This window comes from Xyrauchen texanus, chromosome 32 (genome assembly GCF_025860055.1).
Source record: "Xyrauchen texanus isolate HMW12.3.18 chromosome 32, RBS_HiC_50CHRs, whole genome shotgun sequence".
In the NCBI taxonomy this organism is placed as follows: Eukaryota; Metazoa; Chordata; class Actinopteri; order Cypriniformes; family Catostomidae; genus Xyrauchen; species Xyrauchen texanus.
Window position 1 is genome coordinate 21,135,253 of NC_068307.1, and position 23,552 is coordinate 21,158,804.

The window sequence follows — 23,552 nt, forward strand, 5'->3', positions numbered from 1 at the left end:
GCCAGTTAGCTTTTGTAAGCTTGTAGAAGTTATTTGACTACGAGACGCCGTTATGTGACTGAAATTGTGACTAGCTTTTCCCCTAAAGATGCTAATATATTTAGCACGTGAGTCATGGCCCGAATTAATGTCATTAAACGCGTACAAAATTATAAAATCTGAATCTGATCAGGTGTGAGCACCATAAACCAGCCATCCACCACACCCAGAAAATATTGTAGAGTTTATTCATGAATGTGAGCGAACACACAGGCCTTGTTAAAGCTGCAGTTAGAGCAGGCCGTTGATGTCTGTACTGTTACTTTATTATTTGCAGCTGTCAAATAAAAGGTGATACATTCACACTAACAACTATTATCACCGTCAGGTTACAAGGATTTGCCAAATGAACATTTAAGTGGTTTAAATATAAATACACCCACATAGGTAACTAAAATATTCTTCCCTAAATCTCACTGCTGTAAAGTGTCTTTTTCAGTGACATTTGGATTTAAAGTGCAAGTAATACGTGATTCATTCTAGCCTATAAAGAGACTATCTGCTGTTAAACTAGGTGAAGGGAGCCTGGGTAGCTCAGCGAGTATTGACGCTGTCTACCACCTGCGAGTTCGAATCCTGGGTGTGCTGAGTGACTCCAGCCAGGTCTCCTATGCAACCAAATTGGCCCGGTTGCTAGGGAGGGTAGAGTCACATGTGGTCACCTCCTCGTGGTCATGATTAGTTGTTTTCCCTCTCAATGAAGTGCGTGGTAAGTTGTGCGTGGATCTGAAGTGTAGCATGAGTCTCCACATGCGGTGTCTCTGCAGTGTCATGCACAGCGAGCCACGTGATAAGATGTGCGGATTGACTGTCTCGGAAGCAGAGGCAACTGAGACTTGTCCTCCACCACCCAGATTGAGTTTACTAACTGCTCCACCATGAGGACCGAGTAAGTAGTGGGAATTGGGCATTCCAAATTGGGGAGAAAAGGGATAAATAAAACGGTGGTGGAATTTTTCTCTTTAAATGATGCATTAAAAAAATATGTCCTGAAGCTTCATTGTTGCTCAAAGTGGATTCCACTGCATCGGTTCTAATGCACTATTTTTCTTTAGCAACCATGGAGCTCAATGATGGAAACCTCCAAACTCTGACTGAGTATCTGCACAAAACACTAAGCCCTGACCCAGCGGTGAGACGGCCAGGTAACATCCATATTTGAGTGTTTGACTGCCTTGAAATTTCTGCAATGATATAAACATGTTCTAGTTGTGCTGAGATCTTGGTTAGAGGTTGCTCTACATGAGTGGAGTCTCTACTAAATGATTTGTAAAACACCTTATCTAGTAATGATGAACAACTGAAAAGTCAAAAAGTGTAGTAACCCTGATTTTATTTAGAGTTCTAATTCTTTATTGTCATGCAAACAGAGAAAAGGATTATGCTGTACAATTATTGTATCTTTGTATTTCCACTGTATGTGTAAAATTGGACAAACAGAAATTTAAAGAAGATAATAGAAAAATTACACAAGTGATTATACATGTATCTTGTAAGAAAGGACATGAACATTCTTGAAGTAAACATGCTGAAGGCTTTATCGCAATGTAGAGGTGACCAAATGCATGAATAATCTAAGATTCAGTGGAATCTGTTCTGTATTAAACGGTGCCCATTTTCATCAGTCATTATTACAGCAGTCATTTTTATAATTAATAAATAATTCCTTGCACATTTAAGAGTATGAAGAGGATAAAGATACTGCAAACAGGTATAAAAGTGGATTAAACAACAAATAAACAGGGAGAGCTACCGCCATGGAGACCTGCCACCACCACAGGCAGCTCTCACTCAACTCAACACCGTTCTTTGCATCTCCCCCTTGACAAGTCACCGTACTTTGTGTCTTTAAAAAAAGAAATTAGGCTTTTCTCTCTGCCCTGTTAATAATATTTTACTCTTCAGCAGCCTCTGTTTGAATCTTTAGGTTGAAGTGCAAGTGGTTTTATTGTTTTTTTTCTCTCTCCTGTTTGGCAGGGGATGAAATGTAACAGTCTTTCCTGAACCACAAGTAACAAAACATGATGACAAGACCAACACTTTGCATCTTTAGTTGTCATTTTCTGCAAATAAATGATCTAAATTTTTATTTGGAATTTGAGAGAAATGTTGTCAGTACTTTTATAGTACTTTTATTTTTTACTCAAAACATACCTAAATCCAGAGAAACTGGTAATTTTGCAGTGGTCTCAATTTTTTCCAGAGCTGCATATTGTACATATGCCCTTTTTAGTAAGCACAGAAAAGTGCAATTATCTCAACTTCTATATTCTAATCAAATCTCCATATTCTTTTAAATTATCACAATTAGAAGATCTGGTATACTTTATATAATCTCAGATGTATTGAGTGAAATACGAAGAACAGGCCTCTTTTAGTGTAATTGTTTATTTAGATTTGTATTTGACAAGTAATATTGGACTTTTATTAGCGATTTACTGTAGATTGCATTGGTTTACCAGGCAAAGAAAAGCGGTCTGTTGAAGTTTTTTAGTAATGCACACAATGAAATTGCATTTGTTTGCTTGTTTTTCTGAAGATTTCTCAACTTTTCTTCTGTATTTAGCTGAGAAATTTCTGGAATCAGTGGAGGGCAACCAGAACTACCCCATTTTACTGCTCACAATGCTGGAGAAGTCTCAAGATGAAGTCATCCGTGTGTGTGCTGCCGTTACCTTTAAGAACTACATCAAGAGAAACTGGCGCATAGTGAGTGTAGTTTACCCAGGTTCTAGTATTTCAGATATGTGGTTTTGTAGGTGGATGTTTAATCTATGTTTTTATGTTCTCATCCACAGATTGAAGATGAGCTAAACAAAATTTCTGATCCTGATCGGACGACTATCAAAGCCAACATTGTCAATTTGATGTTGACCAGCCCAGAACAAATACAAAAGCAGGTACCCTCATTTAGTTTCTCACTTTTGAAATGAGTAGTTAAAGGTGCAGTATGCAAGATTCAGAAACCCTTGTTATTAATGACACCTGTGGCCATTAAGTGAACTGCAGCCAGTTTATGTTGCTTGCGCAACAAACAGTGCACACACTTCTCTTCAAACTTTGAAAATATATTATATTTGATTCTCCAGTGCTGGAACAGGGTTAAAATAAAGTGTGGATATAGGTCTGACTATGAGGGACTGTAGTTTGAAGTAATAATTTTTCTTTGCATGATACATAGGCTATCATATAGATGCAGTCAATGTCGGCATTAGCTAGCTAGCCTGCTTTAAATATAGCAGTTAGCTAAATTTGGTGGATGATGAAAGTAGCTCTTTATAAAAAAGTCTGTACATTATAAATATGTTGACACTATTCAGTATTGATGTGATTCCATCACAACTGTCATTTTGATATTGATGCGCTATTGTTTTATAATAATATATCATATATATTTTCTGTATAACCAAGTTACATTAGTTACACTAATGAATGGGTCTTTTTGCATTATCTGGAACATTGTCTAGCATTTACCTTGCTGAATAATTACAGGATTATCATTGTTTATGACAGTTACTGTGCAGGGAAGATCAAGTTAGCTAATTAGCTAGTTTGAAAAACTCCTGGCTCCACCCCTGGCGGGAAGGGCTCATTTTTTAAGTTGCGTTACATGCCGTTCACTTATTGGCAAAAATAAGGTGAATCTTACTTTAAAATGTTTACATATTGCACATTTAAGAGAAAAATGTGGCTTCACCACATACAACACTGCCCCCATTTAGAACCTGAACCCTTGTTGTTGTTTGAGGTTGTTTTTTTTGTTTTTGTTTAGTTTTTTCACAAATGCTACTGCTTTAATCTATATTATTGTGTTTTTTAATACACCACTTTGCTGTAGCCTCTATAAACCCCAGTGATCTACTGGTGTAAACTGTCATTGCTGATTGATGGGCAGTGTGGAACTGTCTACATGACCCAGCTTTTTTTCTTTAGCTGAGTGATGCGATAAGTATCATTGGACGAGAAGACTTCCCTCAGAAATGGCCGGATCTTCTGACTGAGATGGTGAGGCGTTTTCAGAGCGGAGACTTCCACATCATCAACGGAGTTCTTCGTACTGCACATTCACTTTTTAAAAGGTATTTTGAAATATTGTAATAAGATGATTTTTTGCTTTCTATGAACATTAGTTCAGTTGAAGTCAGAAGTTTACATAATGTTAGGTTGAAGTCATTGTAACCATCCATTCAAATGATTTCATATTAGCAAACTATAGATTTGGCAAGTTGTTTAGGACATTCTTTGTGCAAAGCAGCTTGGAAAATTCCAGATAATTATGTCAAGCCTTTAACGTTAACTTTTGATAGGCCAATTGGAGGTGTACCTATGGATGTATTGTAAGACCTACCTTCAAACTCTGTGCCTCTTTCCTTGACATCATGGGAAAATATAAAAAAATCACACTTTTTTGCAAGTGTGACCTGCCGATACCAATTTGTTTCCCGATTTTCTTTCTAAGGACTATTATTGACCGCATATACAGTCAAAATCTACCTTTCTTCAATGCAACATTTTATTTTCATAATAAAATAAATTATTAAACATTACAATTTCCCCCAAACTGCACTAAGTTACAGGATCTTCTCTCAGTTAAACAACTCTCAAAATAAAGTGCTCTGTGACTGGAAAGAGGTAGAAATAACAATTAACTGCAAATGAGTTGCTTTATTTAACGTATGTCATTTTCCACTATTTTTGTAAATGGACCTTTTTATCTTTATTACTCTTCTAACAAAACGATTCCAAAGAAAAACTGAAGTGTCCAATACGCTCAACTTACGTTAGATGTCCAAATATCAGTTGTAAAACTGATTGCTGCTTCGGGATCGGCTTGTACCTGTCAACACTCCCGTTTTTCCGGGAGTCTCCCGTTTTGTTATTTCTCCCAAAAAACCTCCTGTAATTTGTATGGCCCAAACCACGTTATATGAATAATCACATCAATATATTATTCCAAGGTGGTCCAGTTGCCAGATCTTGAATGAAACGCATCCTACTCACACAATCAACACATCATACAAATTATAAATCATTTATGACCACAATCTGGCAACCTACAACCCATTTGCGCTGTTGATATCTGCACAGGCGGTAGACGCGGGATGTTAAATCAAGCATCACTAGTAGATGGGAGAGGAAGACTTAGCTGGTGCTCCGGTGAAAAAAACAAAACATACATGTAAATTTAACAACAGCTGGATGGAAGAATTGAATTTCATTTCCCGAAGCCATATCGACAATGCCCACGCCTTTTGCAATGTGTGTCGCACTGATTTTAATATCGGACACGGTGGGAAAAATTACGTTACTCAGCACTTTAAATCACAACGGCACAATTTGTATAGTATTTAGCCTGCATCTGCCATCCAGCACCCCCCTTCCCCTCTCCTGGATTTGTGTACCCAAATGTTGACGGATAACAGGCTGCGTGTGTGACATGACACGAGATTAAACAACTCGGGCAACGCGACGTCGGAAAGTACCTCTTCCACAAAATAGATGGCATCATGAGGAAAGAAAATTAGGTGGATTTATTGAAGCAACATCTCCACACGCACTGTCTCCACGGTAATGCGCTCACAAGCCTCTTGATAAAGATTTGTGGGTTGACGTTCTCAGGCTTGGAGGCAACTGAGATTTGTCCTCCGCCACCCAGATTGAGGCGAGTCACTACGCCACCACAAGGACTTTGGAGCGCATTGGGAATTGGGCATTCCAGATTGGGGAGGAAAAATGTGAGAAAGTCAAGACGAAAAGGAAATATGCCAAGACCTCAAACAAATTGTCGACCTCCAAGTCTGATCCATCCACGGGAGCAATTTCCAAACAGCTGAAGGTACAACGTTCATCTGTACAAACAATAGTATGCAAGTATAAACACCATGGGATCATGTAGCCATCATACTGCTTGGGAAGGAGACTCATTCTGTCTCCTAGAGATAAGTGTAGTTTGGTGTGAAAAGTGCACATCAATCCCAGAACAACAGCAAAGGACCTTGTGAAGATGCTGGAGGAAACCGATAAACATGTATCTATATCCACAGTAAAATGAGTCCTATATTGACATAACCTGAAAGGCTGCTCGGTAAGGAAGAAGCCACGGCTCCAAAACTGCCATAAAAAAAGCCAGACTACAGTTTGCAGGCACACATGTGGACAAAGATTTTAGGAGACTTGTCCTCTGGTCTGGTGAAACAAAAATGTAACTTTTAGGCCATAATGACCATAATGAGGCTTGCGAGCTGAAGAACACCATCCCAACCGTGAAGCATGGTGGTGGCATCATGTTGTGGGGGTGCTTTGCTGTAGGAGGGACTGGTGCATTTCACAAAATAGATGGCATCATGAGGAAGGAAAAGTATGTGGATATATTGAAGCAACATCTCAAGACATCAGCCATGAAGTTAAAGCTTTGTCACAAATGGGTCTTACAAATGGACAAATGACCCCAAGCATACATCCAAAATTGTGGCTTAAGGACAACAAAGTCAAGGTATCTCTGATCTCAATCTGATAAAGCGTGTGCAAGCAAGAAGGCCTACAAACCTGACACAGTTACACCAGTTTTGTCTGGAGGAATGGGCCAAAAATCCAGCAACGTTTTGTGAGAAGCATGTGAAAGGCTTCCTAAAATGTTTGACCCAAGTTAAACAATATAAAGGCAATACTACCAAATATAAACAAAGTGAATGCAAACTTCTGACTCACTTGGAAAGTGATAAAAGAAAGTAGTGATCCTAACTGACCTAAGACCTAATATTTTCTACTTTTATATAATTGTGAAAACTGAGTTTAAATGTATTTTTCTAAGGTGTATGTAAACTTCTGACTTCAACTGTATATGACCACTGTAAAATCATGAGGCCTTAACCCATTCTGGTTGTGTAATTCTAGATTATTTATGATCTCTGATGAGTTTAAGCAAATGTCACAGCCTATGAACAAATAATTTACCCATCTATTGCAGCCTCAAGTCTCAATTATCCCAGGCAACATGCTTGTACCTGTCCTGATTTCACTTTCTACATATGCTGAATGTTGATTGTTTTATTTGTTTAGTCATGTTTATTTTTTTCAACATAAGATAACAGTGCAAATGAAACTTGATCAGGCACCCATCCTTTGAACATGTAATTTTCCTTTGAAATACTAACAGTCAGTTAATGCTATACATTTTTAGGCACTCTCAAATAGACTATTTCTTGATAGTTTGTCTAACTGTGATGCAGAAGATGGTGCACTTGCTCCTGAAATGTATAAGAGATGTTGGCTCATTAGGACCTGGGTTTGATTCCTCACATCCTGATCCTGTAACCCCTTTCTATCCCACTTTTCTTTGTCTCTAGTATCCTATAAATAAAGGCTTATATCAGAGATTTTTCCTCTCCTTTAGATATCGTCATGAGTTCAAGTCAAATGAGCTGTGGACAGAGATCAAGCTTGTACTGGACACTTTTGCACAGCCTCTTACTGAACTTTTCAAGGTGAAGTCAATGAACATTGCATGGACAATTGCATCTTAGAAAGATATAAGAAATTTGTTAACTCATTAATTGATCTAGGAATTTAAATGCCTTGTTCGTTGTATTTGTAGGCTACAATTGATCTTTGCCAAACTCACGCAACAGATGTCAATGCCCTGAAAGTGCTCTTCTCTTCACTAACACTCATTTCAAAACTCTTCTACAGCCTTAACTTTCAGGTAAAGTGTACTCACATTTTCATCCCATCATCGTCACCTTCATGTATGTGTTGTCTTTACTTTTCCATAATGCACCTTTCCAATCTTCCCAGGATCTGCCAGAGTTTTTTGAGGACAACATGGAGACTTGGATGACGCATTTTCATAACTTGCTGACCTTGGATAACAAATTGTTACAAACAGATGTAAGTTCATGTGTTTAAACCGGGTTCCCACGGATACTTAAGTCTTAAAATGTCTTAAATTCAGGTCAATATTTAAAGATTTAAGGTCATAAAAACTCTTTACAAGAAAGGTCTTAATTATCATTTAAACATGTCTTAAATTTGGGGGTGGAAATACCGGAATCATGATATGACCTAATGTTATTATCAAACTTCAAAAGAATATTATTTAATTAAATAAATACATGTGCTGCGTCCTTCAAAGTGAAAACGTGGCACAGTTGTATTTTCTCCAAGCACATGGTGGTTTGTGGGTGATTAAAAAGTGTTGATGATGATATAGTGTTGATGAAATATGGCAATGTTTACTTTTAATTGTTTACATTGTAACACGTTGTAGATTATTGTAGGAGAGCACATTTTATTTCCCTTGTCTGTTTAAATGAGCAGCTGGAAGCAGTGAAGCACATGCATTTCAAAATAAGAGTGTATTTTGGCTTTTAAAGTTAAAAGTTCTGCGCTATGAATAAAATGTTTTGTCCTCTGGTTATTGGTATTTTGGTTGCATGGTAAACTGCATCTGGAATTGAATTAAATTTGGACTCTTGTAGCCTTTGTAGTCTTAAATTTGAATTTAAAATCTCTCTCTCTGTCAATATTTTTGAAACACTTAACTGAAATGTTTCTCATGATCTTAAAAATATTTTGATCTGAAGGCATATGCTTAAACGTTTGAAATTAGTTTTGTAAGCAAAAATATAATTGTGCCACCATATTAATACATTTCATTATAAAACTAAAATGAAATTTAAAAAAAAAAAAAAAAACGTTTTTGAAATTGATGACTTGGACAAAATAATAAAGCAGCCAATAAGTGCCCAACATAGATGGGAACTCCTTCAGTACAGTTTACAAAGCATCCCAATGTGATACTTCAAGAAGTTGGTTGAGAAAATTTGAAGAGTACATGTCTGCAAATTCTAGGCAAAGGGTGACTACTTTGAAGATGCTAAAATATAACACAGTTTTGATTTATTTTGGATTTTGTTTAGTCCCATAGTTCCATTTATGTTATTCCATAGTTTTGATAACTTAACTATTATTCTAAAATGTGAAAAAAAAAAATTATAATAAAGAATAAGTGTAATAATATTGTAGTAAACAATACATTGTATTCTAAAGTAGCTATTTGTATTGTCTTATCAATGATTAACTCTTCTGCCACAAGATTGTAATGCATTTTAATTATCTGAACATTTTGTATTTTATATATATATATATATAGATATAGATATATATATATATATATATATATATATATATTATATTATAATTAATTTTTAAATATTTAAAGATAACTGTGTATAATTATATATTGATATAAATATGTATAATCTTTATACATTGAATTATTGATATATGAGGGGCTTTCTCACAAATATTTGTATATGCGATTAAATAATTGGGACACCATGTAATTAATTCGATTAAAAATTGTGAGCGATTGACAGCCCTAGTGTGTGTGTATATGTATGTATATGTGTGTGTGTGAGTGTGTGTATATATATATATAATTTTTTTGTGTATGTTTTGTTTTTTTTCATCCAAAGGGTCCTGTGACTTATAGTCCAAACAGACACCTATATAATATATGTTATTTATGGTGGTCAGACAAAAAAAGATCTGTCATACAGACAGTAGTAGACTGTTCAAAATATTTTACCTATACAAAGTTTATGCAACTAGTTTAAATCTAAAAATTATTTTGCAAACACAACATATTGTGCAGGGGTACTCTAAGATGGCTTGCATCACATATGAGGTAAAAATGGATGGCAAATAGGGTTGAAAATTTCAGAATTATCCTTGATCGACAAAGACAAGTTGTCAACATTAATGAGTAAAATGCAGCAAGCTGTTTGTTTCAGTCAGACTAAATATTGAGTACAATCTGTTATTATTTCCAGAAAATATGGTTGCAAATTTTAAGTGTAGGGTTATTTGAAATAATGAGCTTTAGTTCTGAAAGCCATGGTTAAAAAATAACTCTTATGGAATACTTACAGTTGGTTCTTTTTTCCATATGTCTGATTCTGCCTTAGGATGAGGAGGAGGCTGGTCTGTTGGAGTTGTTGAAATCTCAAATCTGTGATAATGCGGCGCTTTATGCCCAAAAATACGATGAAGAGTTCCAGCCCTACCTGCCTCGCTTCGTCACAGCAATCTGGAATCTGCTGGTCACAACTGGTCAAGAGGTCAAATATGACTTGGTCAGTAAACCATCTAATTTGTTTTAAGTTGGATATGACCACAGGCTAAAAAAAGTGTCCTATCTGTGGCATCTTTGTCTAATATGTGATGAATGGATGAAAATAATGGAGCTCATATTGCAATTTTTTTAAAGAAGCCAACTAGATAACTTTAGTGTTAACTGTTATTTTTCTTTTTGTAGCTTGTGAGCAATGCAATCCAGTTTTTGGCATCAGTGTGTGAGCGGCCGCACTATAAACATCTCTTTGAAGACCAAAATATTCTCACCAGCATTTGTGAGAAGGTCATCGTCCCCAATATGGAGTTTAGAAGTATGTGACCATTTATGAAATCATGTCAAGTCTTGTATTTCACCAGTTCCATAGTTGCCAGACAACAGATCGCTTGCTAATGAAATGGGAATATTAACGCATGGGGAACTTTAAGTGTTGTAAAGGGACATTTTGTGTCTGAACAGGTGCAGATGAGGAGACTTTTGAAGATAACTCAGAAGAGTACATCATCAGAGACCTTGAAGGATCAGGTGTGTTTGTTCTCCTCAATATTTATCATGTTTGGTGAACGGATTTCATGATGTACATGCTAAATATTGTCTCCTACACTCACAGACATTGACACGAGGCGTCGAGCAGCCTGTGATCTGGTGCGGGGCCTCTGTAAGTTTTTTGAAGGCCCGGTGACTGGTATCTTCTCTGGTTATGTGAACTCAATGCTGGCAGAGTATGCTAAGAACCCAGGGGTGAACTGGAAACATAAAGATGCTGCCATCTACCTGGTCACATCCCTGGCCTCCAAAGCTCAGACACAAAAGGTATCTAGATATCTAGTTTGTGGGCATCTCAGTGAGTAGAGTGATAATATATGAATTATCTCAATTACACAAGTTCTCAAAAGTGTTTTGGTAGGAAAGCATTTGATAAGACCATACATCTAAATTGTCTACATTTACATAGACTCAAATAATCAGATTTGTTTTATTTTGATATATTTTAAATAACATGTTTCAATTAGGATGGCTTTACTTTTTGCAGATTTCTACTTTTCCCCATCAATCGTTTTCATTTTGCTGTAGCGGTGAAACCATGACGCTCTTTATGCAACTTTTGCATAACACTAATTCCAGGGCTTAAAGTATTCCGGCACCCTGCCGGATCTCCGGCGTGCAGCCGTGAGGGAAAAAAATTAAATAATATTTGGGAACCTGCGCATGCGGTTTAATATTTTCTAGTCAATTTATTTCACCTACCAATCATATGAGAGGAACGCAGCTCTAACTAACGTTACAAGCCTATCAGAAGCAGAGAAGGGCGGGTCCTGGCAACACAGTATGATTGACACCCATACGTCAATCTCACGTTAGCGTTGTCGGTGAAATGGAGTGCAAGTTTATGAAGCTTGGGGATGATGTCCTAGCAATAGATAAAGGACTCAAAAATAAATGGCGCTGGGCATGGATTGAAGAAAGTAGAGATGGCGAGCCTTTTGGCAGTTGGTGCCAGAAACTGAGAGAGCCCGATTTGCTCGAGGAAGCTACTGTATGCCAGCAGCGGTAAGAAAGTGCTTTAGACTCCGGTCATAGAGCCGCTGCCCGTGCAGTCAAACTTACCACGACGTTGCCGGAGCAACTGTTACAGCTGACACACCGTTGTCTATGACTGACCGTGTCTGCGATTTAAAAATACGTGCAGACCATGATTTGTCATTCAGAATTTGGCAGCCACTGGTCACCCTGTGTAGAAAACTAGCAGAAGACAAAAAAACGTTAACTAGCCTGTCGGTTTCAAATCAACATGCGAGTTACATGAACACTCCATCTTCTGGTCCAAATGTCTTAAAAAGAACGAGTTTGCAGGACTTTGCTTACAACCCGGAAAAAATAAGTGATAATGGCCTTGATTTTCACTTCTAATCTTCAGTTTAGCAGTTCAGTTCTTTAGCACTTTGAGCACTTGTTATTTAAGCACTTGTTATTGTTCAGAAGAAAACACTTTATTTGACATATTACTTTGAAATAAATGGTGCAAAGCATAATCATTGAAGAGAAGTGAATCTGTCCATCTCAGATTTTTTAAGCACTTTAAACTCTTGTCACTGTATTTTTGTTATTATCGTCAATATTTGAAGATAAGTCTGTCTGTGCAGTTCCCCCCCCCCCCAGATTACATTTTGTTGTTTTTTTCAGGGGCAAAAATTCTGAATATTTGATGAGTTGAATTTGTTTAAGATCTGTTGTCCAATCTGACTAACTTGTGCCATTTATTTTACAGCATGGAATCACACAAGCCAATGAGTTGGTGAACATATCAGATTTTTTTGTGAATCATATTCTAGTAGACCTGAAATCTCCCAATGGTAAATCCTTTTCTTGATTTAACTTAATTTAAACTGTAGTGTTTTACTTTTAACTGTATTATAACTGCAAGTCAAATTGACTGATATTTTCTTATTTGTCTGTCAGTGAATGAATTCCCAGTGTTAAAAGCAGATGCCATTAAGTATGTTATGACCTTCAGAAGTCAGGTAAGTTATTTTTATTTGTATAGCACTTTTCACAACATGCATTTTCAAAGTAGCTTTACAGAAAATTATGCTACAACAGAAAATGCTGAAATGTCTTAAAGTTCTCATTGTGCAGTTTAAATGACGCAATTTGAAAATCATGCCTCAAAAATTATTGCCATTAGGACCCCACTGAGCAAGCCAACGGAGACTGTGGCAATGAACACAAAATTCTAAGACGTTAGTTAATAGAGAAAAATAACCTTGGGAGAAACCAGGCTCAGCTGAGTTTCCCTCTGGCTATACATTATGAATATAATGCTAATATTAGTTTTATATTTGAAGTACAAGTTTAGTTTTATGTGAGTAAACTGAGATGATGTTAGTGGGCTATGATTTTGTATGAATTGTAAGATTAATGATTTAGGGTTTGTGAAGTAATGTGCCTCCCGAATTGAATGTGGAAGCGCACACACAGGTGAAGTGTTGTTTCTATTTGGCTGATAAAGGCTTTAAGGCCTTTTCACACCAAACGCGACACTATTTTAAATGGCGAATCACCGGAGATTGGCCCTTTCCCATGGAAAGTGCAGCGAATGTTCGCCGTTAGCACATTCACGCCTTTACAATATGTGGTGAAGTGTTGCTAATCGAAAAGCAGTTTTACCCCAGCATGGTAGGTCGCTCAATGCACCTTTGAGCTGGTCCGCCCTCCGTCCATCACCGGATGAGAAGAAATAACCATTTGACAAGTTTGCTAAACAAACATGAAAAGCCAATTATTCTCTAGCGAGCAGATCGAGAGAGAGAAAAATGACTTTTCTACAAGCTGCAGGAGCGATGACAAGTGTTTTTCATTTGCTCAACAAGAAAGAACTTTCGAAACGGTTAACTATTTCAGTTCACCTGCTGGACAAATTGACTGACAAATTGATGTATGCACAGTCTGAGGGGTGGTTAGAAAGAATCGATTGTAAAACATGTTTTTTTTTTTATATATATATGCCTATATAAATACATAAATTGGGCTGAATTGAAATATTCTGTTTGATCCTACTGATTAAGTACAATCATATCTTTGAATTTCTGAAGGCAAACAAAGCCAGTAATTTTTTCCTACAATCAAAGAGTAGATTCTAGGATAGATTTTACACTGAAAAAAAACAGAATGCATGGTCAATAATTATGAAAATGTGCCATAGTTCCTCCATTAGTGTCCATTGTTTTAGAATCAGAATGCGCTTTATTGCATAGTATGCTTACACCTACAAGGAATTTGTCTTGGTGACAGAAGCTTACTGTGTTCAAGCAATACAACAGAGATGATTTAAAAAAAAAAAAAAAGCAAATAGAAAATATAAGTGTATATATAAATACACAATAAAATATATATATATATATAACAGTTGGGTCCCCAATATGAATATTGAGGAATAAAAACTCAATCAATAGGTTTGCAATCAATTGAGAGTTTACTGATTGTTCTCTGCAGTTCCAATTTACTTCATGACAAAGAAATCCAGTAGTTCAGAAATATAGAAAATTCATAGAAAAATAAAGAGAAAGGAAAGGAAAAGAGAGAAGTTGCCATTCAAAAACATTTACAAGCAATTATAGTCATATGCAAATTGACTTGGAGGTATCACAGGACAACACTTTCTAAGATTCTGATTTGGTCACCGTGGTCAACCGATTTGGGTTTTCTAATGGGCGATGCCTGTATCCAGAGAGGGTGGCTGTTAGGCAGATACAATGCTGATATATCACACAATTTAATATACAGGTGAAACTCGAAAAATTAGAATATCGTGCAAAAGTTCATTAATTTCAGTAATTCAACGTAAAAGGTGAAACTAATATATTATATAGACTCATTACAAGCAAAGATATTTCAAGCCTTTATTTGATATAATTTTGATGATTATGGCTTACAGCTTATGAAAACCCCAAATTCAGAATCTCAGAAAATTAGAATATTACATGAAATCAATAAAAAAAAGGATTTTAAATACAGAAATGTCGGCCCTCTGAAAAGTATAATCATGCATATGTACTCAGTACTTGGTTTGGGCCCCTTTTGCATTAATTACTGCCTCAATGCGCGTGGCATGGATGCTATCAGCCTGTGGCACTGCTGAGGTGTTATGGAAGACCAAGATGCTTCAATAGCGGCCTTCAGCTCTTCTGCATTGTTTGGTCTCATGTCTCTCATCTTTCTCTTGGCAATGCCCCATAGATTCTCTATGGGGTTCAGGTCAAGCGAGTTTGCTGGCCAATCAAGCACAGTAATACCATGGTCATTGAACCAGGTTTTGGTACTTTTGGCAGTGTGGGCAGGTGCCAAGTCCTGCTGGAAAATGAAGTCTGCATCTCCATAAAGCTTGTCTGCTGAAGGAAGCATGAAGTGCTCTAAAATGTCCCGGTAGACGGCTGCGTTGACTCTGGACTTAATAAAGCACAGTGGACCAACACCAGCCGATGACATGGCTCCCCAAACCAACACAGACTGTGGAAACTTCACACTGGACTTCAAGCATCTTGGATTGTGTGCCTCTCCATTCTTCCTCCAGACTCTGGGACCTTGGTTTCCAAATGAGATGCAAAATTTGCTCTCATCAGAAAAGAGGACTTTGGACCACTGAGCAACAGACCAGTTCTTTTTTCTTTAGCCCAGGTAAGGCGTTTGACATTTGAAGCCCATGTCCAGGACCCGTCTGTGTGTGGTGGCTCTTGATGCAGTAACTCCAGCCTCAGTCCACTCCTTGTGAAGCTCCCCACACATTTGAATGGCCTTTTCCTGACAATCCTCTCCAGGCTACGGTCATCCCTGCTGCTTGTGCACCTTTTTCTTCCACACTTTTCCCTTCCACTTATCTTTCTATTAATGTGCTTTGATACAGCACCTTGAGAACATCCAACTTCTTTTGCAATTACCTTTTGAGGCTTTCCCTCCTTGTGGAGGGTGTCAATGATGGTTTTCTGCACAACTGTCAGGTCAGCAGTCTTCCCCATGATTGTGAATTCAACTGAACCAGACTGAGAGACCATTTAAAGGCTCAGGAACCCTTTGCAGGTGTTTAGCTGATTAGAGTGTGACACTTTGAGCCTACAATACTGAACCTTTTCACAATATTCAAATTTTCTGAGATTCTGAATTTGGGGTTTTCATAAGCTGTAAGCCATAATCATCAAAATTATATCAAATAAAGGCTTGAAATATCTTACTTTGCTTGTAATGAGTCTATATAATATATTAGTTTCACCTTTTAAGTTGAATTACTGAAATTAATGAACTTTTGCACGATATTCTAATTTTTCGAGTTTCACCTGTAGTAAATAACATAAACGTAAAAAATCTTGTTTAAAAAAAAACAAAACTCTTATTTAGCACTATTTACTCAATTTCACACAACTTCTGTTTAGTCCTCAAATTTTTATTTATTTATTTGCACATGAAGAAATTAATATATTAGGAAGAAGGAAATAACAGTACTCGCAGTAGTCCAGCAACCATGGATGGCATGTCCACATTAGCAATCACTTTTACTCCTGAAAATACTGAATCAAAGCAATTGTACATACAGTGCATAGTGAATAAGACATTTACCTATAGCACATGTGAAGTGCTTTTAACTTTAAGTTGCACCAGAGACTATTTAGCAGAGCCGGGCCACTTCAATTTAAATTAATGGGAGAAATTAGAACTGCAGTCAATGGATGTAGATAGGAAGTACCGCCTTACAGGTAAAACGGTAGACAGTATATAATAGTTTTATTTTATTTGTATTTATTTTTTTGCTCCCCAATTTGGAATCCCCAATGCGCTCGAAGTCTTTGTGGTGGTGTAGTGATTCACCTGAATCCGGGTGGCAGAGGACGAATCTCATTTGTGTCTGAGACCATCAATCCATGTATCTTATCAGATTGCTTGAGCGCGTTGTTGCAGACACAGTGTGTGTGGAGGCTTCATGCAATTCTCTGTGGCATCCATGCACCACTCGCCCCACCATGAGCGAGAACCACATTATAGCCCTGGATTCGAACTCACTCGTGACTTCTGGGGTGGCAGTCAGCATCTTTACTCGCTGAGCTACCTAGGCCCCTAATAGAAGTTTTATCGATATTTGCCTTTTATAATTAGAAAAGAAAGTTAAATCACAGGGAACTTTTGAGGATTGGCTAATAGTATATGTGCTTTAGAGGTAAATAAATGAGCGCTCCAGAGGATGCTGGATCTGCTCTAGTTGTGAGGTTGGTTTATTATGTGCATATTAGCTGACGGTATGTATAATATTATTTTTATTGATATTTGTCTTTTTATCATCCGACAAGAAAGTTAAAAGCGAGAATGAAACAGACGAGCACTTTAGCATTATGAGCTCAAACACGTCTGCCTATATACGGACCGTTTACTGTGGTGCACACCAGACTATTATTGTAGTAACATTATGGCACGAAACAACAAAACGCTGGGAGATGTGCTAAATAATCACTGTTATTGTATTCCTGGCATTAAAGTCAGACCCTCAGTCACCCCTCAAATGACATGCATATTAAGATGAGAAATAACTTGTATTAGCAAACAATACTCGTAAACATAGAATGAAACTGACAATGACAGCAGAAACAAAAACAAACACGAAAAGAACATCTACCCAGACTATTTTACTGCTGATTACACAGTGAGATAAATTTGAATCAATACTAACATTTAGGTGTTACTACAATTTGTCAGAACTCAAAGTCAGTTTGTATAGGTTTGTACATAAAATAGAAAATATGTCAGGTGCAGTAAAACAGACTAAACAAATAATTCTCAAAACATTTAATAATGGTTCCTTTCATTTAGATATCAAGACTTGGCTGTCTTTGATTCTTGAGGGCAGGGGGCTAACAGTAATACTCTCAGCAGTCTGAACTGTGCTTTTGTAGTCTTCTGATATCCGATTTCATAGCTACACCAAACCAGACAGTACTGAAGTGCAGAGGACAGACTCAATGACTGCTGAGTTTAACTGTATCAGCAGCGCCTGTGGTAGGTTGAACTTCCTCAACTTGCGAAGGAAGTACAACCTCTGCTGGGCACTTTTTCACAATGTAGTCAATGTGGGTCTGATTTGGTCGATTTGTGCAATGTAACTTAATTTACTCAAATGGTTGTGATTGTATGGCTTGTGTCTTATCCTGTAGCTTCCTAAGGAGCAGATTTTGCTGGCAGTTCCTCTGCTGGTGTTTCACCTGCAGGCAGAGAGCACGGTTCAGCACACCTATGCAGCCCATGCGCTGGAGAGACTCTTCACCATGAGAGGAGCCAACAACTCCACTCTGTGAGCTCATCTCTGAAAATTAGACCATCTAAAGAGCGAAACCGCTGCCATTTTGTTTACTAGAGAAACACTTCAGTGGAAGTTTATAAATCTTAAAGCAGCTAAAAATGTTATCTCCATACTCTGTAATTTTGTAAACTAATCTTGTTTTGTAGCATATCAGCTGCTGAAATTGCGCCGTTCACAGAACAGTTACTCAACAATCTTTTCAAGGCTCTAGCAATCCCTGGCTCATCTGAGAACGAGTACATCATGAAAGGTGCTCTGCTCTTTTTAAAGTTTGCAATAACCTCTTATTTTGACATTTATAACAGCTTATTTATTTACAATTTTGATGTTTATTTTTGTGAATATGTACAGAATTGCAGACCACATACTGTCCTTATTGTTATAGCAGTTTATATTATGTATAGTTTGCATAGTATGTGAATGGAACGGAATAACCAAATGACCATCACATTTGCCAAAATTAGCAGTATCCAACAGAGAATACTGCAATGGGGTACTGTATCCCACAATGCAATGTGCTTGTGACAAATTTTCAAACTAAACGTAGTACCAGCCATGTTTTAACATTATTCTTGACCCATTATTTAATTGTGCTTCTAAAAGTAAAGATGTTTTAACACAAAATTGGAATAAAAAAGCAAAACGACAATTTTTATGCCTGAGACACAACTCACAAATTTAATTATGCATGCAATTAGGTCATATATAGACAGTGTAACAAGCAATTATTTGAAATGTTTGTTAAAATTGTGTTTCACATATTAAAGTAATAGTTCACCCAAAAATTACAATTCTCAACATTGACTGCCTTCCCAGATGTGTATGACTTGGTTTCTTCTGCTGAACACAAAGATTTTTAGAAGAATATTTCAGTTCTGCAGATGAATGGTGACGAGAACTTTGAAACTCCAAAAAACAAAAAGGCAGCATAAAAGTATTCCATATGACTCGCAGAAGCGATATAATAGGTGTGGGTGAGAAACGCATCAATATTTAATAACCGTTTTCTGTAAGTAAAAGTGGAGATTTATAGTAAAAAAAAAAAGAAGATCTGTTTCTCATCCAAAGTGATATCATCGCTTCAGAAGAAATATATTAAACCACTGGAGTCCTATGGATTAATTATACGCTGCCTTAATGTATTTTTTGGAGCTTCAAAGCTCTGGCCACTATTCATTTGCATTGAGTGGACCTATAGAGCTAAAATATTCTTCTAAAAATCTAAATTTGTGTTCAGCAGATCAAAGTCATAAAAACATTTGGGGTGAACTATCCCTTTAATATTAGTATTTAGTTTAGTCCGCACAGTAAGCAGTACACTAGTATTCCATTCCAAACAATAAACTTGTTCTTGACATTTTCTGTTTGTTTACATTCCAGCTATAATGAGGAGTTTCTCCCTCCTGCAGGAAGCCATTGTGCCCTACATCCCCACTCTCATTGGCCAGCTCACCCACAAGCTGCTCCTTGTCAGCAAGGTGAGGCATTCAAGTGGAGTACATCGCTTGTACTTCAGGCAAGCCCAAAGGGCAGTGTCAGTCATGTGATCCTTGTCTCAGTCCATGGCATTGGATGCACTGGCAGGACACACAGAAATATCCGTCCAATAAAGGGGACATTTTCCGAGCAAGACTTGATCTTAAAGGCAGGACGGAACATCTTACAGAAAATGCTTTGAAAGAAAACTATTTAAAATTAACTTTCAAGCCCTGTCAAATCATCCTGTCATTTATGTGTTCGCACCTAATTGTTAAGCAAGCTAACAATTATTTCTCTACAGAATCCCAGTAAGCCACATTTCAACCATTACCTGTTTGAGTCGCTGTGCCTATCCATCAGGATAACCTGCAAGGCAAATCCTGACACTGTGAGCAGCTTCGAAGCAAGCCTGTTCCCAGTGTTTACAGAGATTCTGCAAAATGATGTGCAGGGTGTGTTACACTTAAAATTCTGTCCACTTAAAAGTGAATGCAGTGAATTATGCATATATATTTTTTAACATAAGATTGTGTATAAAACACATCCATATAAAATGTTTGTTTTCTGCCCTTCTAAATGTTTTGTTATTGAAGAAACTCCTCATAATCTTACCAGCTCTGGAAGATAATGTTTCTCTCTCTTCTCTTGCCAAGCAGAATTTGTGCCATACGTCTTCCAGGTGATGTCTCTGCTGCTGGAGATCCACTCCAGCTCCATCCCCTCCTCCTACATGGCCCTGTTTCCTCACCTCCTGCAGCCTGTGCTGTGGGAGCGCAATGGAAACATTCCCCCTCTGGTACGCCTGTTGCAGGCCTACCTGGAGAAAGGGGCCTCCACCATCGCCGGTACAGCTGCTGACAAAATTGTGAGTAACTTTTTAGGATAGGAGTGCTAGCTACCAGCTAGGGTTGCCATCAAAACAATCAAATATAATTAATTTTCAAAATAAAATGGCATTTATTTTGGTCCAGTGAAATGCTGCACAACAGAGCTTCACAGTATAAATTAAAACATTAATAAATAAAAAAAATCTGATTACCTGTGGCACAAGGCTGCTACGGCTGAATCACAGTTTGCTGATATTGCTTATATGTAATGATAATAATAAACCCATGTATTAAATTACTGTTATTAGTAGTAGTACAGCTATTACTTACATTTTTTTTATAATAATAATTTTTATCTCCCAATTTGTCATGTCCATGTTCGCTGTCCTTTTCTACATATCGTGGCACTGTTTTGTATTCCGTTCTGCATAACGCGGCAGCTCATTTTTGCGTATTGCGGCCCATTCTGAACATTTCTCGTCTGACACAATGGTCAGCTCGGTTCTACCGATGGCCATTCCGTTGTGTCCATTCAGCGGGCCGTTGTGTCGGACACATGTGCTCATGCTATTGTCCGCTATCCACGCTCAACTTGCCACATGCCCCATTGAGAGCAAGAACCCCTAATCATGACCCCGAGGAGGTTACCCCATGTGACTCTACCCTCCGTAGCAACCGGGCCAATTTGGTTGCTTAGCTTGCCTGTCTGGAGTCACTCGGCACACCCTGGATTCAAACTCGTGACTCCAGGGGTGGTAGTCAGCATCAGTTCTCGCTGAGCTACCCAGGCCCCCTTATTACTTTGAATATTATATATTTTTAAGTAATATTATTTTATTTATTTTATTTATATATATATATATATATATATATATATATATATATATATATATATATATATATATATTATTTTTTAAAAAAAATTTTAATACTAGTAATACTTTTTTGTCAATGTTCCATCCAGTTAAACAGAGCTTTTATTTTGATGGACCTTTGAGTTCCTTTCGTGTGGTAGACTGTGAAATGCTGAAATATTATCAAGCTGAAATCTCAGGGCAGCACCGTAGGAGTTTCTGTGAATGTTCACAGCAGCTCATACACTAAACGCACTGCATTATGTGCATCACGTGCAATCTGTTTTTGTGTAGTATGACAGAGGGTAGAGTGTCATCACTCATTATGAAGCATGCAACTGGTGTAGATTGCATAGTTAATAACTGTATTTTACAGAGAATTAGTCAGTTTTTTCATAATTTAAAAGGTCCTGTGACTTATAGTCTGAAGCGATTTTATATATATATAATTTATATGTAACTGATGTTGGCCAATCAAACACAGACACCAAAACAGATAAAAACATCAGTCATAGAGACAGAGGTAGCGTTTAAAAGTTGCCTATTCCGAGTATTTTGCTTTTAAAAAGTACTTAATGCAACCAGTTTAAATATACTTTCATCATTTATTGTTGTAACAAAATCTGGACTGCTGACAAATGCAACTCCTGACATGCCCATTAAATGACATTTTCTCACACTCATACAGTAGTAAAAACATTCAGTCAGTGAACTGGATACTGGATGCGTAAGAAACAGGGTTGCAAATATCAGAATTAGCCACAGATAGACAGTCGTTAATATTCATGAATAAATCAAATACAACAGACGTATTGTTTTACTAAAAGCTTTTTATTTTTGCACAGAATAGCTACAACAGATGTGGCTTATTTGTTGCTTTAATGGACAGAATATGAACAAATGTTACACACGATTACTTGAAGGCCAAATACCGTATGATACGATGTGTAGATGCTGAATAAATTGTTTTAACAAAGCACGTCTGAGATACTTCTGAACATTTGACTGGAAGCCGGGTGGCTGCTCCCAGGTCCTAATGCCTACTTCATTTATTCTCTGTCAGTACGACTTCTATACAGATGTGACAGTTGTTGTTTTTTTTTCTTTTCTCTCCTTTAATTCTTTTTCCAAAAACACTATTTTGACCCGGTGCTACTTAATTTCCAGAAAATACGGTAAATGGCATCCACTGTTTAATGATTACACTTGGCCATATTAAAATTTATATTTGATCAATTGTCATTGATTTCATCTCAGTGTCACATCCCGTCAAATTTTGCCAATAGCACCACACTGTATTATGGTACAGAAATTATCAACAAGATGATATTGTACCATTTTTAAGTTTTTGTTATCTCAACATTTCGATGCGGTATATCACCCAACCCTACTGCCAGCACTGTAGTTACATTTTTACTAGCCTTGCCAATTTTTTCCACTTCAAATATGATGAACAATTATTTTAGAAACACATTTTTATGTGGTGGAGAAAGTTTATATTTTTCATTACGATTTTTATATAATAAAAACTTGTGTGGCTCCATGGCTGCTTTAAATTCATAAAACCTCTGCTGGAAAACAATCCAGTATACACTGTGAAACATTACTGATTTGTTGATAATTTTTTGCCTATTCTAACTGATGCTTCCAAGACTATCACAAGTCGTTCTTACATTTTCAATAAATTCTTATTTGTTATCCTGCGAGATAAACATTTGGTTTTCTGTGATTTACTAATATTGTGCTGAGAAATGACCATAATGTAAAGTTGATGGCATATAACCAAATTCAAGCAAACGTACAAACGTAAGCGGTAGTGATGTGAATGCAGCACTCACCCGATGGGGCAAAGGATCAAACCTCTTTGTTTTTGTCTTTTCTTTATAGCCTGGTCTTCTTGGAGTGTTCCAGAAACTCATTGCATCCAAGGCCAATGATCACCAAGGCTTCTATCTACTCAACAGTATAGTTGAACACATGCCTCCGTAAGAGATGTGGTTTTATGGCAAATTTGAGAATCTGAGGCCACATTTTTGTTTGTTCTACAACTTTTCTTTCTTTTTTGTGCAGAGAGTCCATTACTCAGTACAGGAAGCAGATTTTCATTCTGCTCTTCCAGAGACTTCAGAGCTCCAAAACGACAAAGTTTGTTAAGAGTGAGGAATTTATTATTTCTGGCCATACATTGTACGTGAACTCTTAAAATGACAAATGGTTCCCTATTCTGAAACAACCTTTTCCTCTTCACAGGTTTCCTTGTCTTTATCAACCTTTATTGTGTAAAATATGGTGCCATTGCTCTGCAGGAAGTCTTTGACGGCATCCAACCAAAGCAAGTTGTTTTCCCATTTCCAAGTTTATTCAGAATCTCTGTGTAGAGT

The 23,552-nt window shown here is 37.1% G+C and overlaps 1 protein-coding gene across 1 annotated transcript in view; it reads left to right on the forward strand.

The window, feature by feature from the left end:
• Positions 1-1,099: 1,099 nt before the first annotated feature.
• Positions 1,100-23,552, forward strand: part of LOC127626371 (exportin-2) — a 30,437-nt gene continuing 7,984 nt past the window's right edge. The window contains exons 1-21 of the mRNA XM_052102113.1: positions 1,100-1,184; positions 2,606-2,748; positions 2,838-2,939; positions 3,973-4,118; positions 7,433-7,523; positions 7,634-7,741; positions 7,834-7,926; positions 10,008-10,175; positions 10,358-10,487; positions 10,634-10,699; positions 10,785-10,987; positions 12,444-12,528; positions 12,635-12,696; positions 17,866-18,002; positions 18,158-18,261; positions 19,392-19,489; positions 19,792-19,942; positions 20,147-20,355; positions 23,059-23,156; positions 23,242-23,327; positions 23,422-23,503. Coding sequence (XP_051958073.1) covers positions 1,100-1,184; positions 2,606-2,748; positions 2,838-2,939; positions 3,973-4,118; positions 7,433-7,523; positions 7,634-7,741; positions 7,834-7,926; positions 10,008-10,175; positions 10,358-10,487; positions 10,634-10,699; positions 10,785-10,987; positions 12,444-12,528; positions 12,635-12,696; positions 17,866-18,002; positions 18,158-18,261; positions 19,392-19,489; positions 19,792-19,942; positions 20,147-20,355; positions 23,059-23,156; positions 23,242-23,327; positions 23,422-23,503 — 2,447 coding nt within the window. The remainder of the gene's footprint in view (positions 1,185-2,605; positions 2,749-2,837; positions 2,940-3,972; positions 4,119-7,432; positions 7,524-7,633; positions 7,742-7,833; positions 7,927-10,007; positions 10,176-10,357; positions 10,488-10,633; positions 10,700-10,784; positions 10,988-12,443; positions 12,529-12,634; positions 12,697-17,865; positions 18,003-18,157; positions 18,262-19,391; positions 19,490-19,791; positions 19,943-20,146; positions 20,356-23,058; positions 23,157-23,241; positions 23,328-23,421; positions 23,504-23,552) is intronic.